This window comes from Bufo bufo, chromosome 10 (assembly GCF_905171765.1).
Source record: "Bufo bufo chromosome 10, aBufBuf1.1, whole genome shotgun sequence".
Lineage (NCBI taxonomy): Eukaryota > Metazoa > Chordata > Amphibia > Anura > Bufonidae > Bufo > Bufo bufo.
This window is the reverse complement of record NC_053398.1, coordinates 20,040,703-20,059,005: the sequence shown is the minus strand read 5'-3', so window position 1 is coordinate 20,059,005 and position 18,303 is coordinate 20,040,703. Positions and strand designations below refer to the sequence as shown.

General features: G+C 44.8%; 1 protein-coding gene across 3 annotated transcripts in view; it reads right to left on the bottom strand.

The window, feature by feature from the left end:
* Window positions 1-249: 249 nt before the first annotated feature.
* LARGE2 (LARGE xylosyl- and glucuronyltransferase 2) overlaps window positions 250-18,303 on the bottom strand; it is a 60,816-nt gene continuing 42,762 nt past the window's right edge. For all 3 annotated transcript variants that reach the window (XM_040409137.1, XM_040409136.1, XM_040409138.1), the window contains 14 exons: window positions 17,977-18,159; window positions 16,540-16,736; window positions 14,578-14,660; window positions 13,811-13,934; window positions 12,295-12,466; window positions 12,097-12,201; window positions 11,899-12,011; window positions 11,694-11,819; window positions 7,623-7,769; window positions 6,729-6,883; window positions 6,380-6,658; window positions 5,131-5,277; window positions 4,294-4,489; window positions 250-912 (listed from right to left, as the gene is read on the bottom strand). In XM_040409137.1, coding sequence (XP_040265071.1) covers window positions 715-912; window positions 4,294-4,489; window positions 5,131-5,277; window positions 6,380-6,658; window positions 6,729-6,883; window positions 7,623-7,769; window positions 11,694-11,819; window positions 11,899-12,011; window positions 12,097-12,201; window positions 12,295-12,466; window positions 13,811-13,934; window positions 14,578-14,660; window positions 16,540-16,736; window positions 17,977-18,076 — 2,142 coding nt within the window. In that variant the 5' untranslated portion in view covers window positions 18,077-18,159 and the 3' untranslated portion in view covers window positions 250-714. The remainder of the gene's footprint in view (window positions 913-4,293; window positions 4,490-5,130; window positions 5,278-6,379; window positions 6,659-6,728; window positions 6,884-7,622; window positions 7,770-11,693; window positions 11,820-11,898; window positions 12,012-12,096; window positions 12,202-12,294; window positions 12,467-13,810; window positions 13,935-14,577; window positions 14,661-16,539; window positions 16,737-17,976; window positions 18,160-18,303) is intronic.

The window sequence follows — 18,303 nt, the reverse complement described above, 5'->3', positions numbered from 1 at the left end:
TAAGCTCTTACTGGGCACACGATTATAGGACAACATCCAAGTCTGTTAAATTAGACTAAGCTATGCAGACTTCTTTGAAAGGGCAAATTCCTTAAGGGATAATACCGAGAGGGAGGGTATTTCTGCAAGGTTGTGAGTGACCCTTCACATCATATACACAAGGTTATTGCTATGTGAAAGTAAAAAGTTTTTGTAATTGAATTATTTATAAAAATAAGGATAGGATATAAGAAATAATACAGAATTTATTGGTATAGTGTTTTCTTTTCTTTAAAAAAAAATGTAATCAAGTATCAGGCAGGAATCCCGTCCCGGCTGCACTACGTCTTAGTGGATTTCAGTCATAAATAAATAAAATATATAGTATTGTAAAAATCCAAGCAGGAGCAGTGGTCAAAGAATCCAGTGATCAGGACTACATTTTGGCATCTTCCAAAAGATGGTAAAATTGTACTGATTGTCTTAAGATGCCTCAGAAGAAGGAATAAAAAATAAAATTAAAAAAAAGCAGAAAAGTCATAGTTTTGCTGATTCAGCTTGTCTGTAAAGAGGCACATTGATCCCTACGAAAATGCAGGTTACCCTCTTCAATAAGGCAGAGGAGCCTAATATTTGCTACAGGCACAGAGTGAATCAATACACTCAACTGTAGGACTAGGACAGATGAAGTTGGAAGTCCTGTACATGGTCAAATCCTCCCAGGGCAATTTTGGGTCACCGGTTCCTCTCGGCTGCAATGTACTTTAGAGCGGCAGAGCCGTATCTCCTGGACAAGTCCTGGTGAAATTCTTCTTTGAGCATCTGCACGCACTGGCGATAGTTTTCACTAGAGCGGAACTTAGAGATATCAAAGCTGGGGGCATGAGGCATGTGAATAATGAACGCATTGGGAAGCACCACCAGTTCATAGCCCTGGGGACAGAAGACAAAAATCATAGTTGGTCATAATACTGTAAAATCCAAGAACGCCATTTCTCTGGTTTACTTGTTTATGTCATACCTCCTGGGATAACCATGTCCTATTCCGTTCCATGTAGGGTAGCTGTTGTACTGTACATACAATAACACCTGTGATTGCAATGGGTCCCCAGTGGTCACATGTCACTGCTGAGGCCAGCGATTGGCAGCAGTATGCAAAAGGAGCAAAGACAGGAGCCTTGTAGTGTTCAGTAGGTGAGTTTTATTTCTTTCATTTAAAGTGCACCCAAAATTCTAAATAAAATGTTATTAAATCCTGATGTAAATGCCCTTTATTTTTTTTCCATGCAAAATCGACACCTGAAGTTCAGGTGCCTGCAGCGCTTTGCGATCTGTACTCCCGTACTCTGCTGTGTATGGGAGTACGGATGCCCCTGCTGTGTTATGGACCTCCTGTCTGTACCAGTGCTGCTATCCTAAAGCCTGGCATAGATGTCAGGAGCTGAGACCAGAATGAGACCTCACGCTGGCGCACACAGGGAGTTTATCGCATTCAACTCGCTCGTGTGTGTCTGGCCATATAGTTTTGTGGGAAAATATTCCACAAAACTTGTAATTTTATTATTTTAAATCTCTGCTCTGAGTTTGGGTGTACACCGTGGTTGTCTTCTCTGTGTAATTACTGATAATACTATTAGAGATGGCTGTCAATCGCTGATACGAATCCCGTGTACTACTGAGAAAGACCTGAGATTTATATGAAAAACGTACAAGTTTTGCAGAATTTTTTTTCTCCAAAACCTATATCAATCTGCTCAGCTCCTCCTGCTCTATAACATGCTGCCTGCAGATTGCACTGCATTTCATGGTGAGAAGTCCTCTTTACACACACTCTCAGCACTCAATAAAATTTTGTTATGGGGTGGATTAACCCTTTTAACGGGCATCTGTCAGCAGATTTGTACCTATGACACTGGCTGACCTGTTACATGTGCTCTTGGCAGCTGAAGGCATCTGTTTTGGTCCCATGTTTATATGTGCCCGCATTGCTGAGAAAAAAAATGAAGTTTTAATATATGCAAATGAGCCTCTAGGAGCAATGGGGGTGTTACCATTACACCTAGAGGCTCTGCTCTCTCTGCAACTGCTGCATCCTCTCCACTTTGACGGGGTCAGGAAGTGTAAATGTGATCACACCTAGCTCTGTCAAAGTGTGTAGTAGTTGCAGAGAAAGCTGAGCCTCTAGGTGCAAGGGCAACGCCCCTGTTGCTTCTAGAGACTCATTTGCATATATTAAAACCTCATTTTTGACAGGTCAGTCAGTGTCATAGGTACAAATCTGCTTACAGATGTCCTTTATGGGCTGCAGTGTGTGAACTACATTTTAAAGAGCATCAACCCTATTACGCTAGGTACACTGCCTGGTAGGGTTGATCATTTGTTAATTAAATGAGCCCTCTATTGCTGCAATCTGATGTACAGTTGCAGCAAAGTTACTTATGCAAATTACGTACTCAGAGTCCCGAGGGGCTGTACTCAGAGACCTGCTTCACCTTCCACATTACACTCTCCCCCCCCCCCCCCCCCCCCCACATGGCCTGATTGACAGGGCCAGGCATTCTCACTGCTTGGATCTGTAATCTCGTGTTTGCGCAGTTGATCCCAGGAGGCATTCCCTGCAGCGATCTGCACTGTGCAAGTGCCGGCTGATGTCTTTCTCCTCCTGGAACAGAAAACTCTGCTTCACTTCTAGATCAGCAAATCTGAGCGTCTCTCTTCCGGGAGGAAAACTGAGGTCTCTTGAGATCAACTGTGCATGTGTTGATGTAGTCTCACCAGTAGAAGCAGATTTTAGACCAAGGTATTCAATAAGGCCATGAGAGGGAGGTAAGGCACGGCTCTGAGGGGCTAGGCCAGCCTCTCGGCGCTCCTAGCCCCCTAATTTGCATAAGAATAACCTTTTTTTTTTCTGCAACCGCACATCAGATTGCAGTAATAGAGGACTCTCTGCACTATACCTGGTTTAAAGGGGTTATCCCATCTTAGACAATGGGGGCATATCGCTAGGATATGCCCCCATTGTCTGATGAGTGCGGGTCCCACCGCTGGGACCCGCACCTACAAGGAGAACAGAGTGGAGAAACTTGAGGCTAGATCACTGCAAATGCGCAGCCGCCCTCCATTCATTTCTATGGAGCCGCCGAAAATAGCCGAGCGCTGGCTCGGCTATTTTCGTCGGCCCCATAGAAATGAATGGGAGCGGTGGCCGCGCATGCGCGGTGCACTCCCATTCACTTCAATGGGAGAGGCGGGGAGCTGCGCCTGGTGGTGGATGGGGTCCTCCAGCCACAACTCTCCCCGGCTCCGTTCTCCTTGTAGGTGCGGGTTCCAGAGGTGGGACCAGCACCTACCCTATTTCCCCGAAAATAAGACAGTGTCTTATATTAATTTTTGCTCCCAAAGATTTGCTAGGTCTTATTTTCAGGGATGTCTTATTTTTCCATGAAGAAGAATGGCACAGGGGTATCAGGGTGGGGAATCACTTAAAATGGCACAGGGGTATCAGGGTGGGAGGGGGATTACCGTACCATTTTAGTAGCCCCTTCTGATCCTCTTGTGTCATTTTAAATGATCCCCCTCCCCTGTGCCAGTGGACAGTGGATTACCGTATTTAGTCTCCCCCCACCCCCCCACCTTCCATCAGATATTTCCGCCCCCCATCCTACCTGTCACCCCTGTGTGTCCGTGCCAGCCAAGTTGTGAGTCAGCCAGACTCAGTCAGGGCAGAGCGAGCAGCGGGCGGAAGAAGGCGGCAGCTTGTCCTGGCGGCGGCGCGGGCTCTCTGATTTAAAGAGGCCTCGCACCTCCTGTGCTGCGGCCAATCAGTGAGCTGTGTGGCGGTGCCCGTAGGGTCCAGAGGAGTCAGGCGCCTTACGGTACCGTAGCTTCGGGGGCCTTATATTCTGGTGTGGCTTTATTATCGGGGATGTCTTATTTTCGGGGGATGTCTTATTTTCAGTGGGATGCCTTATATTACAGCGAGAGGCAAAACTAGAAGTAGGTCTTATTTTCGGGGAAACACTGTATCAGACAATGGGAGCATATCCTAGCGATATGCCCCCATTGTCTAAGATGGGATAACCCCTTTAATAGAGCTTATCATGGAGACAGGTAATTTAGTTTGCAGTGCAACCGTGGTTTCACCTGGAACCTAAATGATCAACCTAAAATTTTATTTGATGTATGCTACAGCCGCCCCACCAGAAACACCCCGTTTCCCCCTACCCTGAGACCTCATGAAAAGGATAGCTGAGACAAGTCTGTCCAAAAATAGACCTCTCTTTTAACTAATTGAGAATGGATATATGTCTGTACCTTGGCATCTAGCTCCATAATATGAGACACTTTGTTCCAGCCAAAGCCCAGGAAGCGCTGGTCGTATTCAGGACAGTCTCGTCGGACAACTACATAGGGTTCAAAGTTGGTTGCCCAATCAACACGGTATGAAGTAGTTGCTGTTCTCCACTTGGCATAGTCGGTCGGAGCGTGTCCCTTCTCCCACACGTGGTATCTAAGAGAAAGCACAGGAATACCTATAATCACAAAGTAACAACAGAGCCATGAGAAGAATGATTAGAAACATGTAAACGAATGAATAGTAGCCTGCATGCCAGAGATCGTTACGGTCTTGGCTAATCCAATGACCATATTACAACGTTGTATACAGCTACAATCTAATCTGGGAAAATGGTGACCCTCCCCCCAGATTAGAAGAGATTTATTTGGACCAGCAGGTGGCGGCATCACACAGTGACGCATAAGTCAAGACTGGAACCTCTCTGGGGGTATATTCTACTAGGGGAGCATGTAGCAGAGCTGTTTCCTAGGGGTGTGAAAATACAAATTTATATGTAATGTGAGGACCGTGAGTGAAGTCAAAAGTTGGCATTCATGGACCCATAATATAATAGGTGTTGCCCACCACATGTAGTGGATTCTCCCCATGAATGTCAACCCTTCAATGTGTAGAGGTGAAATCCGCATGCAAGGTGGATATTGCTAAGGGATTACAAGGTTACATTTCTGTAAATAGAAACGGACCTTGGTCTGGTCATTTTCATGATCGCGTAAACCGCTTTATATTTTTGTGTAGGAATCTAGTACGGAGTTCAGCAAAATCTGACATCAGCAATGACCTCATTCTACTCTTACCTGAAGGTGTAGAGTGCCCCCATATCCAGCATGGAGAGCAGCTCTGCTTTGGATTTGGGGAAGGACAGACGATAACGTAGCGTTTCAAAGGCTGGAACTATTAGCGCTTTCTGAGTGTTGGCCATATCTTCCTGTATTATGGACTTCCTATGGGCAGGAAGAAGGAAAAAAATATAAGAAATAAGACCAGAAAAGTTTTCTGCCAATGTATAGATCAGTCCAAGACTCCTTAGTAACGGGTGACATTTCTGTGGTCTGGTCAAAAATTCTATGAACTGCCTATATAGCTGTGCAATTCAGATTCCTCCAAAGAAGGATGTTCGCTTTGCAGTGGCAAATGTAGATCCAGAACTTTACTGAGATTTCTAATTCTGCAGTCTGAAGCCAATTCCAGCTACACATTGCAGTTCCTTCGCAAAGATAAAACCGATCACAGCACGTTCCAAATCAGACAAGTTTCTACTTACTCATAGAGAGGATCTGTAACTCTCACTAAAGTCCCTAACAGTGGTGGACTCAAGCCATCGTGTTTGTACAGCGCTGCGGAATATGTTAGCACAATATAAGTGCCTAAAATCCATGCATTAAAAGGATAGCCATTAACTTCAATGTCTAAAGAGCTGGAATCACAGTTTGCAACTGATTGCAGTGTTGCTCTCGTATTAAAGGGGTTGTCTTGTGTGATGAATCCACCCCTTAAGGCTTATTGCGTGTGCATTCCGCATAACAGATGCGGACTCATTCACTTCGATGGGTCCGCAAATCTGGAGATGCGGAATGTGCAGCACAGAGTGCTTCCGTGGGGTTTCGTCCCGTACTTAGAACATTTTCTATCTTTTTGCAGAACGGCCAGGACGTGGACCCATTAAAGGGAATGGGACCGCGATCCGCTGCGGCTGCCCCACGGTGGGTGTTTGTGCATTGCGGGCCGCAGCCGCGGGCTTTCAGAGCATGATGGGACTTGTAGTTTCTAAGAGCGGGACATCAACAGGTTTTGAAACATTAACTAAAATGATTTACTTAACTTTAAAGGCAACATAGAAACATAGAATGTGTCGGGCAGATAAGAACTTATCTTTATTACAGTGTGTGGGTGATACGAACAGCTGTTTACAGATTTACTACCACCTCTCTGCAAATACGGAGGGACATGGCACCCCATTTTGAAGACTAACGTTGGTCCCCACGGTCAGACCCCCAATGCTCATACATTTTACAGAAGCTATACAACCACATCTATAGAACTAACCTCAGGCTTTCATACAGTCCATACATGGGCAGGAAGTCTATGTCGGACAAGAAGACATATGGTGTCTGTGCGTTCCTCAGTGCCACATTTCGTAGAAGATTCACTGGGTACAGCTGCCCTTCCTTGTAGACTACATGGTAGCCAATGTTGGTCCGAGACTGCAAAACCTCAGAGGCTTGAGCATAACGCAAGAACTGCTGGGCTTCCGCGTCCGACAGGTACAGTGCCAGGCTGACTGGACCTTCCCAGTGTCTGCAGATCAACTCCAGCATCTGCAGTCTGAAAAATACTAATATTAAGTACCCATTCTACAAAGCTACGTGCAGTCAATGCTGCGAACCACGCCAACCTGTCCATAGATAGCTGTGCCACCAGTGTAACATCCATGGGATCCTCCGGTAATGTTTCTTGCGGGAGAAAGGAAAGGTGAACACGGTGAGACGCAAGACGTTCTCTGCGGAAGTCATAGCAGACATCTTCCTCATCCAGCTGTTCCAAGGCCTCCTGTGGTCAATGTAAGAAGATGTCCTCATGATTACCTAGAAATGGTAAAGCTACCGTGCTATATCCTTACAGTCTGAACATTTAGGTTGGAGCAGAGCTGAGTTTGCCATTAGAATGCACCAATACTGCATTAAAACAGCATCACGTCTCTCCACAGTTTGTATGTGGTACCGCACCTCAATGGAGCTCCACCTGTGGCTCCATTCATACCAGCCAACGGGAACGCATTCTTGTGATCGGTGGGGGTCCCAGCAGTCAGACCTCTACCAATCAGATGCTTATCCTCCAGCCTGTGGATAATTTACCTGCTAGTCATTGCAACTGGCCCAAGTAATTAAAGGGCTTTCCAGGAATATACATTCAGGAGGACAGGCCATCAATATGCGTCTCCTGGTGTTTTGACCCCTATCAGTTAGTAGGACAAAAGGGGCCAGGGCCTTTTCTGAGAGCAGTGCAGCCCATTCAGTGCCGCAACTGTACACGCACCTGAGGATGATATAATCATCTTACAATTTACCCACTAAAATGTCCATGTTCACAGTTTGTACATCCTTCATTGTATGGTAAATCTCTGCTTGATAGGGATTATCATGCACACTTCTGGGGGCAGGAAAATCATGGGTTCCTGGAACCTCGCAGCAGGTAAACCACATGAAGCTCAGTAACAGACAACGTGGAAGTGAGGAGCGCAGAGTCCTAAAACGGACGTGATTCTCTCCTGCGTCCACACCGCCCTCACCTCATGCTCTTTGTCACTCGGGCAGCCAATCAGCTCTCTGCGCAGGAGGCTCCCATCATATTCTAGAAACGTGAGATACAGAGTGCGGAACAGTTCCACATGTTTGTTCTTAACACGGAGTTTATGAGGGGAATTCCAGTGAATAACCTGCAGGCAGACGGAAACAGAAAATGGCACATTTCATAACAAGGCAGCCATGATAGTCTGATGATATAGAACCTGAAAAGTCCTAATGATGTTGGAATCGCATAAAAAGAATGTTATTATACATTGAAAAAAAAAATTCTTCATACAGGATTTCATTGAGGCAGGACTTGATTATATACGTCTAATTATGTCAGCAGGGATAAGAAGTGTAATATACCTTTAAAGCAAAGCTCTACACCTCTAACATTAGGAAGGGCAGGATATTACTGGCTACAGTGCACATGTCCGGCTGGCCTTCTCCAGCATAAACTCTGCCTTAATCTTGGGAATTAAAAGTATAGTTTCTGTTTCTACGAGTATTACAAATGGCATTTTGTTAAACTTGCCCCCATTTTAAAGGGGTATTTATGTTTCAGCAAATAAAAGTAACAACTTTCTAATATGCTTTCTGTAACAATTCCACTACACTTTCAAGATCTCTGCTTGCTGTAATTTTATAGGAACCTTCAGTGTTTATTCCCTAGGGATAAAAACGTGTTCTGGTCATTTGATGATCGCCTAGGTGTTATGGTGGGTCTAGACAGGGCGAGGAGCAGCTGATTATCGGGAAGGAAGCTTTCCTTCCCGAGAGTCGGCTGCTCGCTCAGTGAAGGTGAAGCGCTGCATTTACGCGCAGCGATCACCTCCACAGTATAAGAACAAGTGATCGCTGCTGCCATCGTGCGTCCTCACACAGCTGCATTGTTTCTGGAGAGGTTTCAGAATCTGCTGCCCAGAAATGATGATTTACTTGCCTGCATGAACAACAGTTTCACCTGATGAATGAGCCCATTGTAAAGAGCAGGGGCAGATTGGCAATGTACCTTACTGGGAAATTTCTATTACTGAGAACATTGTATCCACTACTGCTCTGCTTAGGAGTCCCCTGCCTGACTCCATATATGGCTATTTCCATTACCATTCTGACAGTGCTTGAGGATATCCCTGTATATTTAACATTTTTCCTGTCTCTACTTTTAAACTGTTACCAGTGGGGTTCGAACTCACACACTCCTGCTTGAGCGACAGAAGCCTTACCAGTTACAGATACTTCTCTGTATACCAGAGGATAAGAGCAAAAGTCTAATTTATTTAGTAATCACAAAACTATAATGGAGCAAAATAAATTACAATAAACACATTTTAGCTATCTTGCTTTAAAAAAAAAAAAAAAAATTGTGTGTGTGTGTATGTATACATATATACACACACGCACACAAAAGTATGTATATTGTTATTTATTTTGCTCCCTTATATTTTGGTAAATAAAGTGGACTCCTGGGGTAAATCTTGCATATGGAAACCAGCACCTTACCAGTATACTACAAATTACACTGCTATGGTAGAAGAAAATTTCCTTAACTAATAACCTTCATTACTATTCCTGTACAATGCTCTTTATACCAGTACATTTTAGTGAAAAAGTCTATCGGCCTGTCACAGTGTGCTCTGTAGCACACCTGCAGCAGTCTTATACACAAAACTCATGAGTTCAAGTCCTGGGATAGCAGCAAAAGACTGATTTATTTAGTAATCACTCAAATGCTGTGTGTGTGTATATGTGTATATATATATATATATATATATATATATATATATATATATATACACACACACACACACACACATACACAGTACAGACCAAAAGTTTGGACACACCTCATTCAAAGAGTTTTCTTTATTTTTATGACTATGAAGGCATCAAAACGATGAATTAACACATGTGGAATCATATACATAACAAACAAGTGTGAAACAACTGAAAATATGTAATATTCTAGGTTCTTCAAAGTAGCCACCTTTTGCTTTGATTACTGCTTTGCACACTCTTGGCATTCTCTTGATGAGCTTCAAGAGGTAGTCCCCTAAAATGGTCTTCCAACAGTCTTGAAGGAGTTCCCAGAGATGCTTAGCACTTGTTGGCCCTTTTGCCTTCACTCTGCGGTCCAGCTCACCCCAAACCATCTCGATTGGGTTCAGGTCCGGTGACTGTGGAGGCCAGGTCATCTGGCGCAGCACCCCATCACTCTCCTTCATGGTCAAATAGCCCTTACTTTCAAAGTTTTCCCAATTTTTGGGCTGACTGACTGACCTTAATTTCTTAAAGTAATGATGGCCACTCGTTTTTCTTTACTTAGCTGCTTTTTTCTTGCCATAATACACATTCTAACAGTCTATTCAATAGGACTATCAGCTGTGTATCCACCTGACTTCTCCTCAACGCCACTGATGGTCCCAACCCCATTTATAAGGCAAGAAATCCCACTTATTAAACCTGACAGGGCACACCTGTGAAGTGAAAACCATTTCAGGGGACTACCTCTTGAAGCTCATCAAGAGAATGCCAAGAGTGTGCAAAGCAGTAATCAAAGCAAAAGGTGGCTACTTTGAAGAACCTAGAATAGTTTTGATGCTTTCAGTGTGAATCTACAATTTTCATAGTCATGAAAATAAAGAAAACTCTTTGAATGAGAAGGTGTGTCCAAACTTTTGGTCTGTACTGTATATATATATATATATATATATATATACACACACACACATCTTACAAAATGTCAGGGATATTTGGCTTTTGGGTGAAATTTCAGGATGAACCTGAAATGCACTCTAACCTTTACAGGTGAACTTAATGTGACCTTCTCTAAACTTTTAAATGCACATGTCCAATTTGTCAGTAAGTTTTGCACAACTTGCTGTTCTCTAACAAGAAGCTTAACGGCAAAATTCACAACAGGTGTTCTCCTAGTTCAATTAGAATTGGTATTTAAACAGTCCTCCTCATCATGCTGTTCACATTTTGACATCATGAGACCAAGCAGACACCTAACAATTGATCCACAGTACCTCGCCTTTGCGAGGCTTCAAGCAGGATGTTCTCAGATGGAAGTGGCCACTGAGCTTAGAGTGTCATCAGGAGGTTGTATCAGAGATGATCATAGCATCTAAGGAGCTAGTGAAGCAGCGCTGTCTTGCCGAGTCTTCCCTGTGACCACTGTTGTATAGCACAGCAACCATCTCAGACAGCTAAAGCAGGCGCCATTTATATACGGTGACTCACAGCATCCTATAGAACTAGAAAGTGGTTACAAACTGAATCTCCATCCTTGAACACCATGTTGTTTTAGATCCAAAATTCTACACATTTTAATTTCTTAATATAGCTTTATAGCTGTCGGAGTCTGGCTAGATGTGAAGTTACATGATAACATTATGACTGCCTAAAGCCACCACTAGGGGGAGCTTACTTCATATGGATTCATTATATTTATATATATATATATATATATATATATATATATATATATATATATATATATACACACACACACACACACACACACACACACACACACACACACACACACACACACACATAGCAGCGTATTGTAACATGGAATATAGTGGTGGGGCATTTATAAAGTGATTTACACCACTATTGTGGCATCAAAAAGCAGCAAATTATGGCGCAGGCCACATTTGTGCCATAACTTGTGACTTTGAGCTTCTTGACACTTTTCTAAAGTGGTAAGAAAAGGGGTGGGGCTTAGTGGGAGGGAGGAGTCTATGGTGTCCTGTCAGATTTACAATAAAGTGTGCCAGAAACGCAAGTTATATCACAAGCCTACGCAGTATCGGACTGGGGTTCCTTGGGCTCACGAGATGTATTCTCAAGGTCCATGAGCAATATTATCAATAAGCTCTAATAGGTTTTGAATAAAAGAAACAGACCCTAGTGGCAAGTGACAGGCTCTAAAGGCAGCTCCAAATATATTTTTCTCCTGGACTTTTGGGGCCCACCGGATGACCCTGAGCTGGCGTAGATTTGAGTTTCTTGTGCACAGAATGGCAAAGATGCAACTAATTTATCAGAAATGGTAGTCTTACCTTCAGATCAGCCAGTTCACTGTAGCACTGCTCAGAGCGCGTGTGATCAGAAAGCTGCACGTTCCAGTAACAGGGGAGCTCGTATACCAGGGACGGCGAGCTCTTTATAACCGCATTGAATATATCCTAAATAGAAAGCGACAATTATCATCCTCCATTTATATAATATTAAGCAATTTATGACGTCCTGCAAATATCCCCTCACCTGATCAGCAAGTGAAGTGCTCAACATATTCATCAGTTCCCTCTCAGCGGTCAGACGCCACGTCTCCTCCCAGCCAATCTGACGCAGTTTGTCCAGAAGAAGTAGGATGACCCCTGGAGGAAGAGGTCACCAATCAGACACCATGGTGCATAATTGTGAGCTGGTATTGTGTCCAGTGTCACGGCTGTATTTACTAACCTGTATTGAATCCACGGCCTAAAGCTGGCCAAGGCTTATGGTTCTTCCACAGGTTCCCCAGGTACCAGTCACTCTGATTCTCCACCAGGCCCAGAACTTGCTCACCTGAAATGAGAACAATGCGTACATCTAATTTGGTATGAGGGAGAAAAATGGGCACTCATGTAAACAAAGGGCAATGGCCACAGTCTGCATTACCTGTGAATTTCCTGAATATAGCCCAAAGCTCCGCTATGTCTGTAGCAAAGGTTATGTCAGTGTCCAGGACTATGACCTTTGACAGGTCGGAGGGCAGTGCTTTAGTCAGCGTAAGCTTCATCAGGCCGTAAATCCCAGAGTAATGTTTGTTTGGGATCCATGAAACTTCAGGCTGTGGGAAGAAAGAGTGTGAGAAGTAAATCACTGGTGAAGAGTACACTGGATGCTGCCATCTTGTATGAAGTACTCAAATATGCAAGCTACGGTCAATGTGACTAAGCTGCCTAAAGAAGAAAACGTCACATCCTTAGGGTACATTCACATTGTAAGCATTTCCTGGTCGGGGTTGTAAGGTACCGGCCGTGTGCGTTCCGCATTTTGCAGAACGCACACGACCAGCCCTATGATAGGAATGCCTATATTTGTCCACAGGACATGTTTTAGCTTTTTTTGTGGGGCAACGGAACGGAACTACGGATGCGGACAGCACACCGTGTGATCTCTGCATCTTTTGCGGCCCCATTGAAATTAATGGGTCCGCACCTGTTCTGCAAAATTGGGGAATGGATACGGACCCAGAAATAAGGTCCTGTTAATGGGCCCTAAGAGAAATACAACTGAATGCATATTCTCTCTGCCTCCTGCATTTCCACGCAGCACATTGCATTTCTGTGCAGGTGTGACAAGCCCTCTTTCACTTATTATGTTATGTAATTAACATATTAGGCAATTGCTTACAGTACAATTGCATACAACATAACTACCATCTATAGGTGGCTATCCTGTAAGTGCTGGCACTAGACAAACGTTCCTTCCTTATGGAGGAGAGCTGTTTTGTATACTTTCCCCAGAAGGCATTGCACTAAAGGCTCCTACCTTGAGCATGGTCTCCACAAGGAGAATAAGTACTTTTCATGAGAAGGTAACTGCTCTGGCTCAAAAATGAGGTGTTATTTTTCCCTGCTGAGGTGTGGACCTCGATCACATTGGCAGGGGGTTGCCCTTTTGTCTCTGTCCCTTTCAGGAGCCTTCTGGACCGAAGGGACTGGGAAAGGTTTATGGGGGGGCCCTTCTTTTACGGAGAGGGCCTGTGATAGGTCGTAACCTTGTGCACGTTTTTGTGTGGCACGCTGCACAATTTTGTTGCACGGGTGTAGAAAGCACACTCCTCAGGCTTTTAAAAGAAAATTGGATCAGTCATGGAGGGCCCGATCCAAAGGGGAGGTAATGGACAGTTTTGATGTCTGAATGGCTTGTCAAGAACACAGAGACAGACCACATGGCTGCTATTGTAGACAGGGGTTCAGACCAGGTTGGCTGCATCCCTTAATGGATGCTGAGAACCTGTGGAAGACTCCCTCTCCACAGGTCCTACAGACAAGGGGTGTGGTAGGGTTCACCACTAGAAGGTGCCCCAACTTAAACTGCTATGGGGTTCTTGGCAATAAAACACTTTTTCCATCTTCCCCTGGAGTGAGGTGGAGTTATACAGTTGTCCGTTTCTAGCTTTATTTACCTTGAGATCACTGGCGTTGTAGAAGCTGATCTGCAGGGATGGGACCATCCAGGTTTTGAATAAGTTGCCTAAAATGCGCTGGGCAACAGAATCTGTGATCAGATGAAAATGAAGGGGGTTCCTCCTATAGAAGAAAAAGAGGTACAAATAATTAACCACCAGGAATTCACCAGACTATACGCTCATATTGTGCTGCAGTGGGTGCTACTGCACCCACAGTGTCCCAAAAGGGACCAGACAGGCAATCCTGCAGCCATATGGGCCTTTCAGCTAATCAAGATGGAAGGTGGGAGTGATGTAATTACCATACACTCCAATAGTAATCACGGAGCATACTATGATGATTGTCTTCTAGAATCAATATAAAGGGAAACTCCAGCAGAAAGGGCCTCAGACTCCATAATGAATAATCCAAGCTGCAGCATAGTCCCTTAGTGGTAAAAATGCTGTAGATGATACTGGATCTCGTAGAGAAAGATGGCTGCCAGCCCCCCCCTTCCCCAGACTAAAAGGGGTTGTTTCATGACATACATTACAATATGTCATCGATGTCTTACCTCTGTAACTCCCGACGATGGCTAGCTTTGAGTATGATGGTTAGTGTTATGCCTAGTGCAGGGCCTTAGGAGGTGGAGAGTGACACAGGGATTCAGAGAACATCAAATCCAGAACCTGTGTCATGCCCCGCCCCGCAGGCCCCGCACCAGGCATAACACAGTTTAGAAGCTTCGTTTGTGTACTTGGTCTCTCATAAATGCAAAACCTACCTGTGAAACAGAATGGACTTCACCAAAGTCACCACATCTCTGCTACTGTTATGCCCAGCACAAACAATGGCCACATGAATGAGCTGCGAGAGATACAAAGACAGGAGGAGTTAATGAGGAGCCTCCAACGACAAGTCCTATAAACCGACCATCATGGAGTGGGCCTGGAGCACTGCTGTCCATGACACTCAGAAACACCCCGGCCGTAACTGTTTGTTCCTGGAACGGTTTCAGATTTTCCTTACTGACCGATTCCACATTCTTCAGCACAGTGAAAGTAACTCTCTCCATCGGTTCCTATTTACTCAAGACCAAGTAAAGAGAACCTACAGGTTTAGGACCACACTGCTGGATGAAAATGGGTTAAGAAATGGGCATCACACGTGCCCACTACATATTCTCCAAACTGCAAAACAAAAGTGCCCATACACATACGAGCAAAGTCAACTCAACCAGCCAATTTCGGCAGCACCATCCGATTCTCCTTGATGGCCTTTGTCAAGGGAAAGAAGGATTGAGCATGTTGAATTTCTACATAAGGGTTCCATTTTTTTTACATGAAGGATAAGCCACTGGCAAAAAAGTCTGGCGGCGGCTTATTCCCTTCTCCCCACTAAGCGCGCAGGTGTATGAATTAATAACGGTCAGCCAAATGTGCGTTCAGCCAACAGCTACTGCAGGTGGATTGGCCTCTTATGGGGTTGGTCACAGTATACATGAGGTGGTGGTGCAGAGGGATAGCTGCAGGCGTCCTCAGGGGATACTCCAGCTACAATCTCTGAACCAGAATATAATGTCATCTGTCAGCAGATTTGTCCCTATGACACCGGCTGACCTGTTACTTGTGCGCTTGGCAGCTGAAGGCGTCTGTGTTGGTCCCATGTTCATATGTGCCCGCATTGCTGAGAAAATGAAGTTTTAATATATGCAAATGAGACGCTAGGAGCAACGGGGGCGTTGCCATTACACCTAGAGGCTCTGCTCTCTCTGCAACTGCGGCTCCCTCTGCAGTTTCATTGACAGGGCTGGGCAGTGAAAACGTAATTTCACCTGGTCCCGTCAATCAGAGTGCAGAGGGCGCAGCAGAGAGAGCAGAGCCAAGTGTAATGGCAACACTCCCATTGCTCCTAGAGGCTCATTTCCAGATATTAAGACCTCCTATGTGCCCGCTGAGAAAAATGAACATGGGACCAACACAGACGCCTTCAGCTGCCAAGTGCACATGTAACAGGTCAGCCAGTGTCATAGGTATAAATCTGCTGACAGATTTAAAAGAAAAACACTTTATTTTTAATTAAATTTTGTGCTTCTTAAATTTATAATATATTGTCAGTAATGTGTTTTTCCTGATAAAGTGCGGTTAATCCCCTGTAGTGACATAAGTAAAAAATTAAAATTATGCTCTGCAGATGCTACCACTAGGGGGAACTGAGGACTTTACTGATTGACTAAGAGGCCATATTTACTTCAATGGACGCTGTATGCAGTAAGCTCATGAACTCCACCTACTGGTGGCTGCAGGCAACAAGAATTTTATCATCCAACCCTCTCCTCAACAATCTCATGTCATTGGTCATTATTAGATGGTCCCACCACTGGGTGAAAGAAGGAGCAGAGTAGGATAGGTGTTGGTCAACCAAGTACTTTGGCTGTCTTTAGTCTCTGACTTGCTTAAAGACATTTATGGCCAATCCCGCCTTTGAAGAATGGAGTTTCCATGACTTCTGCTGGAGCATGCACACAGATTTCTCCCTTACGGTCTATGGGAGGTACAAGAACAGTAGAGTGTACTGCATCCAAATCCATAACATCCTGCGCTGTTCTGGCGCGTCTCCCACGAAAAAAGTCCAACTTAATGGAATGTGTAAATATTTAGCAGCATAGAGAACAGCTGTGGGGCCCGTGTGGTGAGAAGCTGTGGGAGACAGATACGTGGCCGGTGATTACATACAGGTCACTCACCTCGCATTTCTCAGTCAGACTCCGCTGTGAACATTGACTACTGTTGTCTCCTTCGTGATCCTCGCTCCGCAGTTCTCCTAACTGCAGCCGCAGCCTCCGGTTCTCCTCCTCAGCTTCTTGGAGTTTCATCTCCAGCTCCTGCATGGAGGGTGGTCTGGGGGGAAGCTGTGGAGCCGAGGCGCCCAGGGAAGGTCCATCTAAAAGGAATATTACATGTCAGTGTGGTACACGTGTCTGATATAAGCTGGCACCTGGTGTCTTTGGAGACATGAGGCCAGGTGTGCATGCTTACTTCATGGGGATAGGGGAATAAACCACTGCTAGATTCCTCCAGTGAGAAAAAAAAAGGATCTGGGGATCTGGCAGGTTGGAACCGATCCTTTTTTCTCCAGATAGCTGTGATCCAGCTGAGATCCCCATACACATTGGAAAAAGGGACTATGTTGCCAAAATTGGCGAGTTTGGACAATCTTTATCTAAAGGACCCATTCATACAACAGTATTTTTGGTCCTTGTGCTATACTGCGTATGAACCCATAGAAATAAATGGTGCATGTCTGACTGTGTCTCCTGAAGTACAGACCTAGGGACCATTGGAGACTATTGTCTGCAGCGGTCACCAGTTCAGTGTCCTACATGGACCTCACTGCTATACTAAAAATTGTCCATGTGTTGTGGATAGACAGACCGAGAGATATGATGATGGGAAAGAAAGAAAGACCGATCCTTCCATATAGGGATGACTGATCGTTACTGTGATCATTCATTCCCATACAATTTGTTTGATTTCGGCAGCACACCCCGGCTTACGCAGAACGATGTGCACTCAACAAATGATTTAAGCAGCCGTGTGAAAGTTGTAATCACCCAACAAACAAGAATTTGCTCATTCGTCGAGTGATCAGCGCCAATGTTACACAGGGCTGTTATCAGGAACAAGTGTTCATACAAACATTCGTCCCCAATTATTGTCCTGATTCTTGGCCTGTGTAATGTGTCAGATTTATCCTAGCGGCTGATGCTGGATGATAATTCCAACGCATCTTTAGACGGTCTTGAAAAGGCCTGTTACAACACTGGATATGCTTGTGCATTAAACTTCACATCACTACTTGCACTGGAAGGCGTGCGGACCAGGCCCGCGGTGAGGTGTGCATGGGTGGGAGTTTCATTGTACGCCTGGGAGTGCCGTCCTATTCATTTCTCTACTTTAGGCTGTCTAGTCTAAGTTTACGCCACCTATTGTGTGTCAAAATTCTGCTGCAATTTTGGCGCTTACTGTCCCATCTTAAGCCTCGCCTTCTGTTCGGCTTGGTGGAAAGGGTGTCTAATCCCTTAATAAACGTGGTGTGTGGCATGTGCGGTAGTAAATCTGTCCCAATAGCACCACATCCTGTATAAAACGGTCCACTGAGGCCGTGCCTACGTAACACTTACATCCCGAGTCGCCCACAGACAGATACAACCAGGTGACGATAGACAGCAGGAACAAAGTGGCAACCAGCAGCTTGGCCTTATTGCGGCACGGGCACATCATGATTCACAGCAGACAGTACTGCAGTGCCTTCCAGAACGGTCAGGTGGGGAAGTCCAAAATCACCGCAGGCAACATCCTAGAATCTGAGAGAAAAAAAAGATCCAAGGTCACATGAGACGCTGAAATAATTATAAACTACCCCTCTGGACACTGGCAAACAGATGAGATCAGCATGGGTTAAATATTAAATCAAAGCTCTGCAATCAAATGTGAAAGCAAACACAATT